General features: G+C 35.3%; 1 protein-coding gene across 1 annotated transcript; it reads right to left on the reverse strand.

Annotated features, from left to right (window-relative positions):
- Positions 1-5995: 5995 nt before the first annotated feature.
- LOC145097745 (protein CLAVATA3 INSENSITIVE RECEPTOR KINASE 5-like) lies at positions 5996-11384 on the reverse strand. Its single transcript, XM_079035385.1, has 11 exons — positions 11022-11384; positions 10785-10917; positions 10584-10655; positions 10347-10490; positions 10190-10261; positions 9971-10030; positions 9764-9861; positions 9511-9657; positions 8333-8674; positions 7370-7749; positions 5996-6468 (listed from the first exon to the last, which is right to left on the reverse strand). The coding sequence occupies exons 1-11, from the start codon at positions 11122-11124 to the stop codon at positions 6145-6147; spliced, it is 1875 nt and encodes a 624-aa protein (XP_078891511.1). The 5' UTR covers positions 11125-11384; the 3' UTR covers positions 5996-6144.
- Between the last annotated feature and the right edge of the window lie 339 nt (positions 11385-11723).

Below are 11723 nucleotides of genomic sequence, written 5' to 3' on the forward strand. Positions count from 1 at the left end.
AGATGTATTTAGACCTGAAAGGAGATTATTGGTGGCCCTGCATGAAGAGGGATGGTGCATGGTTCGTTGAGAGGTGCTTGACCTGTCGCAGGGTTAAGGCCGAGCACAAGCGTCCACATGTCAAGTTGCAGCCACTTGAGGTTCCCAAGTGGAAGTGGGAACTAATTTCTATGGATTTCATCACCAAATTGCCAAGGACCGCGAGGAGTGTCGATGCAATTTGGGTGATCGTTGATCGGCTAACGAAGAGCGCTTATTTCCTTGCTATCAGTGAGAGCTCTTTTGCGGAGAGGCTAGGGGAGATATATGTGAAGGAGGTGGTATCTGTGACATCCCCAAAATCACGGCCAGAAAAGACCGATTTTGTTTATGCTTTATAAAAATCAGAGTACTTCATTTCATAAAAATGTTGCGGAATTTGTTCCCAGAAAAACATGGTAAATACGTTATTAAAACATTTTCGAAGAAACGTATTTATTTTATTTTAAAACGTTTGGGATGTCATCGCTAATACAGGAACATAAGCATAAACAGAACCTACAGTTATTCACACTAGTGGTCTACATCTCTTTAAATCTCTCAGTGTAATGTCACTTCATATCAACACCTGTGATATAAATAAACTGAGTGGGTCAGGTTGGGAAACCTGGTGAGTACATAGGGTTTTCAACCCACAATAATATAGTTATTATGTTTAAACAATCAAATAATCAACCCAATTACCCATCCCCATTATCTTCTTTTAGTCTTCCCTAAAGATATTATCTCAAGGGTCATCTCCTATATCATATTTACTTCTCATCTCCTTACATCGTATTTCCTTATATGATTGTTCCTACAAACTTTATCTAAGGATCATCGCCTACATTGCATAGACAATACTAATCCGGGGATTACTCCCTCAATATGTGTCTAGCAAGAGTTAGGGTATCATCACATGATTACGCAGCCACAACATCACCTGGACTTGTAAATCATGATAAGGGTTAGTCTATCATCGCATGAATACGTAGCCACAACATCGCCTGGACTCGTAATTCATAATAAGGGTTAGACTATCATCGCATGAATACGTAGTTACAACATCGCCTGAACTCGTAATTCATCACCTACAGGTTACTAGCCTGCTGGTGTTTCCACGGGGTTGTCTATAATAGTCCGTGGTCGCCATCTATACTCTGGTAGATGACTACATCTCCAAATTGTCGGACAAGGTTGTAGTATCCTACATCACCGATTCATAATCACCTATCTATCATCACCTTCTTATCATCACCTATCTCTCATTATTTTATTTCATCACTCACCAACTATTTCATCTATCCATGTTTTATCCCAACAAATTTGTAGATATAAAATAAATATACAGTTTAAATCATTTAAAACATGTATAAATCATTCATCCAGCATAGACAACAAGTATTCAAACAATATGCACACATAGCACGTAATTTATATTAAAATACTTCATATCTATGTGTAAGATGAAAGGGACTATGCACTCACTTGATTAGGTGGTGACTCAGCACTCGGACAGCGCTTCGATACTCTCAAAACGATATTCCTTCGATAAAACCTAGTATCGATACCACTAGGGTTTAGTTTAACGATAACCGCGACAAATTCATTAGTCCGAGTATTATTAAGTGTTAATAATACTCGATATAACTCATTTTAATAGCCCAAATAATTATTTTAAGGACCTAATAACATTCCTATAATTATATGAAAGCTATATTAAAAATTGCGTAAGCGTAGCACACTTACAGCGAATTTTATCGAAAACCGGGACTTAATTGGAGCAGCGTTTCGAAACCGAAAAACTCCTTTTTCTCGGGACTCCGGGAGCCTCGGGGCTTCCTTAGGGTGCTTGGGGTTTAACTAGGGCTTAGGGGAGGTTTATAGCACTTAGAGAGAGAAAGAAGTTAGAGAGAGAAGTGAAAAAGGTGTGAAAAATGAAGAAATCTCTGCCCCTTTTTATAGCCTTGCGAGGCCTCGGTACGCTGGGCGTACCTCGGACCTACGCGGGGCGTAACCATCGGATAAGGGCGCCACCTCGGACCAGCTGGCTTGCACTCCGGAAGAGATAAGGGCGAGGGTACGCGGGGCGTACTGGCTTCGGACGCGGGGCGTAAGCGAGGGCGACATGTTCTTCATCCGAAGTGAGATCTAATCAGCGATGGACGGCCCACAATGCGCCACGTCATCAATTCCTTATCAGTCTTCGCAAATTGCATTCTCGACTTTTAAAAATCATAACTTTCGCATACGAGCTCCGTTTTCGACGTTCTTTATATCCACGCGAAGGTGGGAACGTACTCTACAACTTTCGTTTAGACTTCGTTGGCTAATTTTGGCTCGATTTTAAATTTTATATTATTAAAAGGCCGGGACAGGATTGGTCCGTTAAATCCTCATAACTTCTTCATCCGACATCCGTTTTCGCCCATCTTTTTCTCGTTACGCTACTCTCAACGAGATCTTCGATTCTCTTTTAGGTTGTGTCGGCTAAAAACCGCTCGATCTAATATTCTAATTTCGGCCTGTACACTACTAACTCGAAACTTCGAAAAATCATAACTTCTTCATACGAAGTCAGATTTGGGCGTTCTTTTTATCGATGTTCTTAGTTTAACATATTCTACGACTTTTGTTTAGATCGCTAAGGCTAAATCTCGTTCTATCGTAAATTCACTATTTACGCTTCCCGGTGCCGTGCCGGTTCTGTCGTGAAACTTCGACGGGTCATAACTTCTTCGTTATAACTCGGATTTCGGCGTTTTTTATATGTACAGAAACCTTGTGACATATAATACAACTTGGTTAAGATTATTTATTCTAAATAATCTTTTGTCGAAAAGTCGTTTTCGACTCTTATTGCCTCTAATTGACTAGCCCGGATCTACGGGCATTACAGTATCGCGGCATGGAGTACCGATCTCGATTGTGTCATATCGAGATGTACGTTTCACTTCCAGATTCTGGAAGAAATTCCATGAGGAGTTGGGTACGAGGTTGCATTTCAGCACCGCATACCACCCACAGACAAACGGACAGAGTGAACGGACGATTCAGACGCTCAAGGACATGCTTCGAGCATGTGTGTTAGACTTCGGAGGAAGTTGGGACACTTACCTACCATTGGCTGAGTTTTCCTATAACAACAGCCACCATTCGAGCATTGGTATGCCTCCCTTCGAGTTGTTGTATGGGATGAGGTGTCGGACTCCCATCTGATGGGGAGAGGTAGGACAACGAGTGATGGGTAACACTGAGATAGTGCTTCAGACGAATGAGCATATACATCAGGTCAGGAAAAGATTGCTAACAACCCAAAGTCGCCAGAAGAGTTATGCATATAGGCGACGATCCGAGCTTGACTTTCAGGTTGGAGACTTCATTCTCCTGAAGGTGTCTCCTTGGAAAGGAGTGATCTGATTCAGGAAAAGGGGCAAGCTGGGGCCCCGGTACATTGGTCCTTTCAGGGTGACCGCGAGGGTGGGCAGGGTAGCGTATCGTTTAGAGCTACCTGTAGAGCTGGGCCAGATACATGATACCTTCCATGTGTCTTAGTTAAGGAAGTGTATAGCCGATGTATTTTTCCACATAGATATCTTGAGAACAGAGCTGGGCCAGATACAATAAGTATGACTATGTTCAATGTATTTTTCCACATAGATATCTTGAGAACAGAGGAATATATGATCCCTTATCTAAAGGACGCTTCACTGACTGGTTCAGAGTTCGACAACGACTTTTGAAAGCTTACGGTTGCTAATTTGATCCTGAAGTTGCATTGGCAATTATAGTTATTAGACTTATCCAAGTGGGAGACTGTTGGATTAGGTATCTAAGCCCATAACTATAATTGGGATGTACTTGACCCGATTGTAGCATGGTCCTTTTTGGTTGCCTTCATCAGTGTAATTTGATAGGATGGACTTTTGAGAATAAGTTTATTTGTGATTTATTAATATATTATAAGTATAATATATTAATTGAGAAATCATATTATTTAATTAGTGTTGATCAAGAATTAATTTGGAATTAATTTTGTGATCAAAAGAGACTAATTAAATATATGGGGATTGATTGTTTAAATCAATGATTCTTATAGTGTTGGCCAATGATCTATGGTTATTTAGGATAGGCTAAACCAATTAGATAATCCATGGATAGTCCATGGAGGTTTAACCCATGGAGCCTAAGGAATATGGAATGTCATGATGCATTAGGGTTTGCATATATGGATGTAACCTTAGCATTTGCAACACTATAAAAGGAACCCCTCATGGCCAAAATCGGTGGCCCCATCATTTTAAGAGAGTGATAATCGATTTTGAGCCAACTAACTTATTCTCTCAAGTCTCCTCTTGCATTTGGTGTTTGTGAACCATTAGAGGCATCACACTTGAGGTGCTAAAGTTTTTTGAAGGCTAAGAACTACAAGTCCTACTAAGAGGTAAGTTATCTAACTAGTTGTATTGTTCGATTGTCAAATTGTATGCTAGTTAGAATGTATGCTTTGGAAAATCAAATTGCATGTATAATTAGAGAAAACATAGATCCAAAGTATCTAGGGTTGCATGTGCACTTAGGAAGTGTTATAGTGTTTAAAACCCCAAAAAAAGGATATGTAAATCATTAGTGTAAATGAATGTAAGGTCTATTTATGCTTATGTTTATATATTGACAATGACATCTCAATGTTTTAATATAAATAAAATACATTTCTTCAGAAATGCTTTGATGATATATTTATCACGTTTTTCTGGGAACAAATTCCGCATTATTGTTCTTCAAAGGGATACTCTGATTTTTAAATAAGCATATATAAAATTTTAAAATGACTGTGCATTTGAGGATGTCACAGTTAATGAAACCAAACACACACCCACTCCTTTTTCTTTCTCCCGATATATTTTACGATCAACAGCTAACCCATCAATCAACTCCCGAAAAACCTACCCAAAACCACCACCACCGATCTGCATTTTGTCAACCACCTAAAACTACCGACGAGTTCTACACAGATAAAAGATGAGAGAAAGATGATCGATTCCAACTTGAAAAGTTATGGGGTGAGGTGAGGTTATAAGGTTGGTGGGTGGTGGCGACAGAAGAAGATGTCGCATCTATAAGCCACAGAAGAAGATTTTGATGCTCATGCTCCCCCATATAAGTAACCGACGATGTTGTTTTTCCGACAATGAGCTAGTGTAATCCTCCACGATGTTGAAGTGACAGGGTAATCCATTCTGTTGAAGATGATGTTGTAGAGAAGAAGGGAGATGTGAAAGATGCAGTGAGAAAGATACGATGGTGGTCCAGTAGGTATCTCAAGGTGGTGTTAGATGTTGGTCCGATAGCCAGATTTGATTTTTTGGGAATTAAGTTCGTCAAGAAGATGGAAAATGGGGTAAGGTAGATAAATGGGTGGGGTGGGTAGGGTTGAAAGATTTTATTTATTTAAAATTTATTAATAAATGTTAAAATAAAGGTTTAGATTTATTTTCTATTTTTTTATAAATACAAAATAAAGCATGAAGGGTAATATAGTCATTTTATGAAGGGTAAATGATGAATTGTGAAAATTTAAACTAATGAGGTATGAAGCATTCAAACTTAAGACAAATCAGGGATGGTTCGAGTTAATTTTTAAAAATACGGACTAAACATGTGTTTTGACATATGCACGATGGATGATTGGTATAATTTACCTAAAAATTTTTTAAAAAATTTATAACGATATACTAGTCTTTTTAATTCAATAGGGACCCAACGAGCAACATAAATACATTATAGAACCGTCCAAGTAAATAAAAGTAAAAAGTAAAACACATAAATTATCCAAACCATATAATTTACTCAAATTTTTAATTACACATTAATCAAATTTTGAGATAAGGTATATGTTTCCAATCGATTCATTTATGACCATAATTTACTTATTTTTGTTAAAATTTTAAGTTAAGGATTGAGTCAACTTTTAAAATTAAAAAAAAAATAGAAATTATATTATTTAATTCACGCTTTTCTCGACAAAACTTTGTACAAATAAACGACTTTAAGAACTAAAAAAATTAATTTAAAACTAAAACTTGATAATAAAAAAATAGATACACTTGATAATACATAACTAACTCATCTTGGGCCAGAGAGTTCTATGGCTTGTCCAAGTAACGAAGAGTCGTCTGTGAGGTCAGAATATCTTTCCGACGAAGACAGCTCCGGCGTTCTGAACTTTCCGGTGGACTCTATCCCCTGTGAAGCTTCCCATCTCTCTGCCAACCCATCGCCTTCCAGCATCCGTACAACTTCCGACATCTTTGGCCGGTGGCCGGGAAGATACTGTGTACACAACAAAGCCACTTTTACAAGCTCTTCCAACTCCATTCGATCGTAATTATTCTTTAAATCTTTGTCTACTAATATGTCTAGTTTCTTCTCTTGATGGATCTTTTTCACCTGAAAACAAGAAGTACAACTGTTACTGCGTGTAGTACAACTCATAATGCAAAAGGTACAAGTCACTAATGCATGGCATCTTTAACACAAACTTCTGTGTCAAATAACCGATGTACATTTGGTACAAGTCTGTAAAGCACTATTGATTGGGCCAGAAAAATAGAGTGAATGTGGTACAACTCTTGTATAAATCCATAATGCAATTTTGGACATTTCTTAGGACAAACTTTTGTGCAACGAGCTAAAAACAACTCTTAATGCATAAAGTACAACTCTTAATAGATAAGCTAAGAATCCATAAAATAATGTTGCTCTCCTTTAGACATTCAAAGACTAATTCAACAAGTGTCCACTATGTCTTGTTGGGAACTTTTCGGTATAACTAGCCAAGAATCAAAATCAACTTTTAGGGCAAATTCTACAACTCTTATTGCATAAGGTACAAGTTAGAAAAAACTTATATCTTTGGTCCAATAAATTAAATTGTGAATTTATTGTCATTTTGTGCAGAGAAAAAGGGCCCATAATCCCCTTTTGCATCAAAATACAAACGGTTGATGTGGGTAAAAAATAATTGTTTTATATGAAATGACACATAATTATTAACTATTTATTATATAAATTTTCGATTGTTTACCATTTGATATTAGTTTTTGTAACAATAATGTTTTGTTTAAAATCAAATAATTTGTTACTTATTTATAATATAAACTCAAAACAAAACTTACAAAATTAAATTTTAAACACCGAGTTTTCAACCAGAAAATGTCCAAAATATATTTTTGAATATTTTCTGGTTCCATGGTACCCCAAAAACGTCGTTAGAAAATCTACAAATATACATTGTGGGATTGTACAGTACAAATATACAATCCCGCAATGTATCAGATCAGGAGCTTACCCAATCAAGCATTGCTCCTTTTTGATTTGCGGCTTTCCCAAATTCTAGAGCCCGTTGACCCGTGATGAGTTCAAGCAGAAGGATCCCAAATCCAAAAACATCTGTCTTCTCAGACGATTGGCCCGTTGAAAGATACTCGGGAGCAATATGGCCCACGGTGCCTCGAACCGCAGTGGTGACATGAGAATCTTGATGGTCTAAAAGCTTTGCGAGTCCAAAATCACCAACAACCGCCTCACAACAGTCATCGAGTAATATATTTGCAGCCTTGACATCTCTATGAATGATTTTAGGGTCACATTGTTCATGAAGGTACAACAATCCCCTTCCTGCCCCTAATGCAATTTTCTTCCTAAGGCCCCAATCCAACACTGGTTTTGCTGTAAAGGTACAACACCATAAAGCATGAGTCTTGATTTTTGCCCTAATTTTCAAGATTTCATGAAAGTAACACAAGTGATGAAAAAAATGCAAAAAGACAAGATTACCCATGAATAAAAGTACATGTATCCATGCAAAATGAACATCAATCTTATTTTCCCCCTGGTTTTAACAGATGAAAATTGAAAAGACAGGACCTCTATGCATGCAAAATGTACACCAGTCTTGATTTTTGCCTTAGTTTTCAAGAATTCTTGAAATTAAACACTACTACTCGTTAAAACTGAAAAGACATGATTACCCATGAAGAAAAGGGCATGTATCTATAATCTATGCAAAATGTACACCATTCTACCGGTGATGAAATTTTGAAAAGACAAGATTACCCATGAAGAAAAATACATGCGTCCATGCAAAATGTGCATCAGTCTTGATTTTTGCTCTAATTTTCAAGATTTCTTGAAACTGAACAAAAACAATGAAATTTTGAAAAGACAGGATTACCCTTTACCCATAAGAAATAAGTACATATATTTATGCAGAGTGTACAATCATGTAATGCATGGAAGATTGTTTGTTTACCCTTGAGGCGAGAAGCGACACTGCCGTTGGACATATATGGGTAGACTAAGAGCTTTTCAGTCGGAGTCATACAGAATCCGTATAACCGGAGGAGATTCCGGTGAACTGCTAGGCTAATCATTTCGACTTCTGTTTGGAACTGCCGTTCTCCGCCGGCGGCTCCGCCATCTTTCAGCCGCTTGACAGCCACCGATGTTCCATCGTGGAGGATCCCTTTGTAGACATGCCCAAAACCCCCTTTTCCTAATATGTTCTTGTTGCTGAAGTTGTGTGTTGCGATTTGAAGTTCCCGGAGTTGAAATTTCCGCAAGTTTCCGAGTGAAACTTCTTCCGGATGTTTATCTGCATTGCCGATTTGATTAAAGAAAAATTACGATCTAGACGTTACCCTTGAAGTCAAAGTAAACAATTTTCAACTTTGAAATTGGAGCCAATTTTTTTGCCTTTTTGAGGAATTTTTCAGAATTACATCAAAGTCATACAACAATTACAAACATATGATCGTGGTTGTTGAATTCGATCACAAAAATCTCGTTGATCTTGATTTTGAAAAATGATTGGTTTAACCTTAAAAGTCAAAACCGATTACTACTGTTCCAGAAAAATGGAATAAAGTATTTAAATTTGAAGAATTTTTATAACTACATTAAACTTTATACAACAGTTTGCTATGTTTTGAATACAAAAGTAAAATTCATCACAAATTGTAGATCGATGTTTAAAATTATTAAAAACGTAAAAAGTTTGACATGAAAAGTCAAGCATCTTCATTTTCTTGTAATGAAACATGAATCAAAATAGTAACATTTAAGGAAAAATACAGAAAATCACTAGTATTTATATGATTTTATTGATATAGTCAATTAATTATTATGATTAAACTATTATCTTACCATTTTTCAAAGTCTATTTTTCGTGTTTACCCGATTTTGCTATCAAAACAAAAATTCCTAAATCATAAAGTTATTTTCCAGTTTTATACTATTTAGCTACTTAACTATTTTTATATCAGTTGTCCACACAACTGTGCGTTTTTTTTTTCAAAACCAGGTAACCAAAAACATTGGTTTTTTGAAATGTTAAAAATATGAATAAATGTAGAAAGTAAATAAGTGGTTAAATCACGTGATCGAAATATGTTGTGTTTCATCATAAATTTAATTTTGTAAATCACTAACCTTCTGCATCAAATGAGAGTTCACAATTACGAGTTTTCCTCCACCAAATCAACACAATTCCAAATAAGAGTGACAAGATGCATCCAACACTTGTACCAATAGCAATAGCGATTTTATGAGTTTTACGTTTTTCCAAGTTGTTTTCGGCTACAAATTAAAAAATAAATAAATAAAACACCATAAAAAAATTAGTAATACCCTTTAAATTGATATATAAAAAATATTCAATTTAATTATAAATTTATAATCGTACATTGTGTGTTGTTTAATGGCATAGAAATGGGCATAAGTGTCATTCCATAACATTGTTGGTCGGATCCTGTTTTGCACATCATTGGGTTCCCAATGATGCTACAATAAATAAACATCGATTTAGAAAGAAAGCAATGAAGATGTCTATTTAGGGTGTATAATAAAATTACTTATATACCCTTATGTTATAAATTATCTAGAGACTTACTTAAAGGTCTTGGAAGGAAATCTAGGAACAGGGCCACTCAAGTTATTGAAGGACAAGTCTCTGCAATGAATGAACATAATTACATAACACCAAAAAGACTCCTTATAAATTATTGTGAATGAACATAATTACATTATATATAGATACACAAATATGTATTTATATATTTATTTGAATTATAAATTATTGTAAAAAAAGATTGGGAAATTAAATCTTTACACAAATGCAAGTTGCGTCATGTTTGCTACCGATTCTGGGATTGACCCAGAAAGAGAATTGTTGTTTAGCCTCCTAAAAATATCAAAATTTGAAATTAATTCAAGAACAATGATAATATAAAAGGTATTAATATATTATATTATTTAAATAAGCTTACATGTATTGAAGGGTTGTTAAATGACCTAAAGAAGATGGGATTTCATCGGTGAAATGATTATCCGAAAGATCAAGTGTTTGAAGCTTCTTCAATTTACCAATTTCTTCCGGGATTGCCCCTGTGATGTTGTTATTTTGCAACAATCTACACAAAAAATCAACCATTTTTATTAAAGTATTAAACCATAAAATAAAAAAATGAAACCAAAAATTAATAATTAATACTTATATTACTTACACAATCTGAAGATTGGTTAAGTTGCCAATGCTTGGAGAAAGTGTGCCAGATAAATTTTGACTAGGTGTCCCTCTGAAAAACAATCGTATTATCAATAATGAAAAACAAGATAAATTTTTGAGATAATTTATATTTATGTTTATTATACTTTATATATATTATTATACACACACGAATACACATTTAGTGTGTGAAACTTACAAGCCGATGACTAAACTTTCGGAAGAACACGTGATCATAGTCCAGCTACATGGATCAACAGCATCAGCATCCCAATTTTCAAGAACATCATGAGGATCCAACAATGAAGCTTTGATACCCATTAAAGCTTGAACTGTAAAAAATCAAAAATCGCAATACCCAGATGAAAAAAACTCCATTTTTAACCATTTACGAACGAGATTTCATTGAAACGAAGTGGATTTATCGTTTATATACCTTCGAAGTTGACGCCTTTTGGCGAAAGTAAGGCGTATGAACAACCCCAAAACGATAGAAAGAGAAGAAAGAAGGAAGGTGTTTTTACTCGTTGTACTCTCATTTCAATCAAAGTTTGAATGAATCGATTGAATAGAAGATCGATGTTTGGACTTTGGAGGATTAATTGAGTGGGATTTGTGATTGTTGTGTGATTTTTGAGCTTTATGGTTTTGGGTTTTGAAATTTGATGATGATGATAAACAATTTCCACAAGAATCTGAAAGAACCAAGAAAAAGCAGACTGAGGCGTTTGGTGTTGTTTTTTTGTAGCATAAAGAGAATTGGCACGCCTGTCTTTGCCTCATGTCTCATGGGGCATGAATTAAGGGAAAAAGAAAAATATAAACAAGTTCAAATTTTACTATTTTAAGGGTTCTTTTTGTTTGATCAATTCATAAAAGCTATTTTTTAATATAAAGTTTTACATAATTTGGGTTTGTTATATTAGAATTGTAAATATCGTGTTGTTGTATGAATTAATAAAAAAAATTAAGAAAAAAACAAATTAGTTATATTTTTAGATATTTTATGTGGTTTAAACATTAGTAGTTTATTTTTTTCAATTAAACCTTTAGAATGTCTTTAATTTTTTTTCTAAATTAACCAATTTGATATATCTGTATGTTTAGCAAAATTATTTGGTAACACAAAGTTCAAATA

This window comes from Lactuca serriola, chromosome 4 (assembly GCF_051521515.1).
Source record: "Lactuca serriola cultivar US96UC23 chromosome 4, Lser_US96UC23_V15, whole genome shotgun sequence".
Lineage (NCBI taxonomy): Eukaryota > Viridiplantae > Streptophyta > Magnoliopsida > Asterales > Asteraceae > Lactuca > Lactuca serriola.

What these genes read in the sequence shown, in the direction of transcription:
- LOC145097745 (XM_079035385.1), bottom strand. Translation starts at nt 11,124, where the DNA reads ATGAGAGTACAACGAGTAAAAACACCTTCCTTCTTTCTTCTCTTTCTA. An exon ending in TTAACCAATCTTCAGATTGT is followed by an intron (nt 10,491 to 10,583) that starts GTAAGTAATATA and finishes TTTTTTGTGTAG; the next exon opens with ATTGTTGCAAAATAACAACA. An exon ending in ACTCTCATTTGATGCAGAAG is followed by an intron (nt 8,675 to 9,510) that starts GTTAGTGATTTA and finishes TCGGCAATGCAG; the next exon opens with ATAAACATCCGGAAGAAGTT.